At 39.5% G+C, this 4,455-nt stretch overlaps 1 protein-coding gene across 1 annotated transcript in view; it reads right to left on the bottom strand.

The window, feature by feature from the left end:
- The window catches only part of CRYBG1 (crystallin beta-gamma domain containing 1), a 56,365-nt gene that overhangs the window by 42,985 nt on the left and 8,925 nt on the right, over nucleotides 1-4,455 (bottom strand). Inside the window, exon 3 of the mRNA XM_023727617.1 lies at nucleotides 2,956-4,417. Coding sequence (XP_023583385.1) covers nucleotides 2,956-4,417 — 1,462 coding nt within the window. The remainder of the gene's footprint in view (nucleotides 1-2,955; nucleotides 4,418-4,455) is intronic.

Here is a 4,455-nt window from a genome sequence, read left to right as displayed (position 1 = left end):
TGTGCTTCTTAGCTCAAGTAGATACATGGGACTAAATGGGCAGCTCCTGTCCAGAGGCGAGATGGGAAGGCAGAGAGGGTCAGGAGCTGGTTGAATAGACATGTGAAATCCGGGGCAGAAAGGAGGAGTATGCTGTCACAGTATAGGGAGGGAAACTAAGGTCACATAACAATGTACGTACAAATTTTTGTATGAGAGACGAACTTGAATTGTAAACTTTCACTTAAAGCACAGTAATAATAATAATAAAATTCTCTCTGAGTTTATACCATTAAATGAAGAGCTATTTTTTTTCCTAACTCAACTTGCCATTTCAATTTCTCCTCATTTAACTGTCTAGGATATGTCCACCTATGCTAGAAAATTCAGGGCCCCAAAGTCAGACAAATGTTTTATGTTAGTTCACAGAATAATAACCCACCTAAGAGATTTATAGTTCAATTAATCTTAATATAGTTTCAAATAAAGAGAAAGTATAATGTATTAATTGCCTACCTAGAATGAGCTGAATTAATTTTATCTATTCATATACACAACTTATCTGAATCTATGTTTTTTTCATAGTAACATCTACCATTACATAACAACTACTAATCTAAAAAAAGTGGCATATTTCACAATGTAGATTGTACATTATATACTTATTCCTCCCTTTTTGATGAATAAACTACATTTTTGTATGGCTCCCAGACAACCATTTTTAAGAGCATCTGACAAGACTGGTAAAACCAGAAATGCATACTATAATAAAATACTAATTATACAGGTAAAAATATTGCAAAACATGGACTACTTTCAATGCTGACCACGATGCCTCTTCTAAGGACTGCCTTTGATCTGATCGCCCTTTACTGCTTGCATCATACTGGAGTGGAATGTGCCCCAAAGACCATCGGAAGGCTCCCATAGAGCATTATTAGGAATCAAAATAGCATATACTAATTTACTTATATATACACATTATATATACTTATATGTAAGTCGATAAGCTGAAGAAAAAGCCTGAAATGTAAAACAAAATTCAGATATGAGATTAAGGATAGAATATAGTCAACAAAGTCCGGGACTAAAGAAAAACAAAACAAATAAACAAAATCAGCCTTTAGGCCTAATGAAATTATAAAGCATTTTGATTCTTTTTACCCCACTTGGTTTGGTTTTCAAGGGACTCCACAGGAAAACTAGGTATATTCTGTCATCAGACTCAGTTAAGAGGCTTTGTCAAATACGTGATCTAAGAATGATTACAAAAGAGAGTACAGCTATGATAAAACAAACCAGTAGAAATTCTGTGAGAAACACTTAGGAACCTCATGCCTTCTGAGTGCTATGGGCTGATTCAGTTTTGTTTGTTTACAGCAGTGGTTCTCAGAGTGTGCTCCAGGGGCCCTAGAGGGGTCCCAAGATCCTTTCTGGGGTCCATGAGGTCAAACTATTTTCATAGTCATCTCGGTGATTTGCCTTTCTTTCTCTCACAAGTGCACAGTGGAGTTTTCCAGGTGCTCCATGACTTGTGATGACAGCTAACAGAATGTGTGCTTGTCAGCTCTTGTGTTTTAAAATTTTTCTGTGTTAATTTCTAATATAGCAAATATCGATAGGCATAGTCCATATAAACAAAAGCTCTTCGGGGTCTTCAATAATTTTTTAAGAGTGTAAGAGAGTCCTGAGACCAAAAAGTCTGAGACCTGCTGGTTTACAAAATCACATGAAAAGGGGATCTGAGCCTTTGCTGGAAACCCAACTATACATTTTGAAAGAGCTTCCAAAACTACACTCTTTAATAGGCCTGTAGCAAAAGCCAATACCACAAATTACAACACGCTGCAGTGCCTTGCACACACAGGAAGGGTGCACGGTATTTTCTGCCTGAATAAACTGGTGGTTCATGGCCTACACTTAGCAAATAGCTTGGCTCACTGGTTGGGCCACACAGGAATACAGAGATTCCTGGGAGGTGCAAACAGTTAATGTGCTCAGCTGCTAACCAAAAGGTTGGCAGCTTGAGCTCACTTAGAGGTGCCTCAGAAGAAAGGGCTGCAGCCACTGAAAATTCTATGGAGCACAGTTCTACTCTGACACACACGAGGTCGCCATGAGTGAGAACCAACTCCGTAATTGGTAACCCATGGTTCTGGGACAGCAGCGCTGACCTCAACACTTTATATTCGGCCTTTCTCTTTCAGTGTCTTCCCTTGAATATCAAATTTGCTAATAAAAGGGCACACATTCACATCAAAAACTGAGTTAAAAAAAACCACTGGCAATCAGATAGAAGTAGATGGAAAAATTTTTGCACTTGTTCCTCGAAATCATATTTTTGCTGTCATTTCCATTACAATCTTTTTAAAGGAAAGATCAAGTGTAAACCAAAATTCTTTACTCCCCACAGCTTTGCAGGAAAAAAAAATATTTCCCTGATGAAAACTAATTACAAATAAAGAGAAAACACTATCTCAACTGCATGGGAGAAATACTTATTGCTGTTTATGAGAAGAAAGAATGAATCTCACAGAGCAAAGGAAGAGATTCCTTGGCTGGGGCTTTTCCGAATAAAGGAAGCTGCTTCACAAATCCTTAAAATTCTAGGTCCACTACCAGTATAGCATTGAGCATTTCTATGCAAAACTAGATAAAAAAAAGCATCTTGTCTGTTTCTGAGCTCTCAAAGTACCTTTCACAATATAATGTATAAGTCTGCAAGTACCTTAACACATTCATAGCTTATTGTCCCTGCTAAACTACAAATGCCTTGAGAGCAGAAGCTTAATACCTTTCTTCTTGAACCTTATCTGTCCCTTATACATATTAGGTTTTCAAATATGTGATGAATGAATAGAAAGCTATCATACATTCACATAAGCATTTCTAAAAGAATAACATGAACTGCCCATCATGCTTCTTTCCTCTTGTCTTATAAATACCCCCATCAAATCATAATATGTTGCTACTTACCATTGTATCTGATAACGACATTCCAGAAAAAGACATGTTTGGCTCATACCGGCTGGATTTGAAAAGACCCGTGAAGCCTGTGTCACTGTTTCCAACATTTGGCAGGTTTGGTTTAAGAACGCTTTCAATATGATTAGCCTTTTCTGTATCATTGTTGTTTTTAAGTTTTGAAAATTCAGGAAGTTTCGTTTCTGGCAAGTGTAGGTTGCTTTGTGAATCCAGATCTTTTTTGGCTTCCTCCTTTTGGAGATATTTTTCCATGTAGCTTGGGCTTTTTAAACCCGAATGAGATGTAGTTGATGAGTCGAAATTGAAGACCTTGAAAGAGCTGTTGGATAGATTTGGCTGCTCTTTGTCTGAACCACAGGGTGGGGCACCCTCAGTCACCGGCTGTAACACTGAAGAGCAAGAAAGAGAACTGTTCTGAGAAGTGCTGAAAGACGTGGTCATGGTATTGACTGATGTCACAGAGGGAGAAAAGATTTTGTCTTGTGGTAAAGTAGAAGATAACATGCTTGAGAAAAGTGCACTCTTTTCTAGCCTAGATCTCTTAACCCCACAGTTTGTGGTGTCCCTGTTCTCTTTGTCATTTATTTCTGGAGCCACCACAGGTTCGTTTTTCCCATTAGTGTTAGCGTTCAAGGACTTGAAGAGGATACTGTCTTTGGTGGATGCACATTTGGGCCTCAGTTTGGATTTTGCTTCGATGTTCTGCATCAGATGTAAAGCTGGTGACATCTCTGGCTGACTTTCCTTTTTCTTCCCCAAACCAACGGTGAACACATTGGGATCAAATACTTTTTCTAAATTGTCTTCATGAATAGGTGGCATGGCAAAGTGAGGGGCAGGAGAGTTTGGCACCCTGGCCTTCTTTTTCTTTTGGGGCACACAAATTGAACTGTCCATCTTTTTTATAATTTCAGTGAATTTTTCCATATCAGCAGAAGAATCAAATGCACTATCATCACTACAAGCAGAAACATTCAAAAGACTGGCAGGGCTGTGCTGGTCATTCACTACATTCTGCTCTGGCCTTTGCAGCGTTTCTAAATTATTTCTGCTGCAAGGAGAGTTGGTGGGGCTGGATTCAGCTGTGAGGGCTGTTTTGCTGCCCTGACTTGCAGCCTGGATGGGCAGAGTTTTCTCTGACTCTAGTGGCATGGCTTGTGGGTCAGATTTTGCCACATGTTCCTCTTTGCAATGAGTATGTTTGGGTGATGTGCTGTTATTGCCCAGCACTTCCTGTTTCTGGGGAGTACAACTTGCAACAGAAACTACTTCAAGTTCATTATTGTGAAAACTTGGCAACTGCACTTCCCTAACTTCAGAGAGATCTGAGACGATCTGGGAGCTTATATCCTGTGTGTTCTCCACCTGGAGCATGAAGGATCTGACCTGGACAAAGACCTTGGAGGGACACACATTTTCCACAGCTTCTGTGGACAAAGGAGGATTTACTTCTTCTTCTCCTCCTCCTCCTCCTCCTCCTCCTCCTCCTCC

This window comes from Trichechus manatus, unplaced genomic scaffold (assembly GCF_000243295.1).
Source record: "Trichechus manatus latirostris isolate Lorelei unplaced genomic scaffold, TriManLat1.0 scaffold00017, whole genome shotgun sequence".
Taxonomy (NCBI): domain Eukaryota; kingdom Metazoa; phylum Chordata; class Mammalia; order Sirenia; family Trichechidae; genus Trichechus; species Trichechus manatus.
This window is presented reverse-complemented; position numbering and strand designations above follow the sequence as displayed.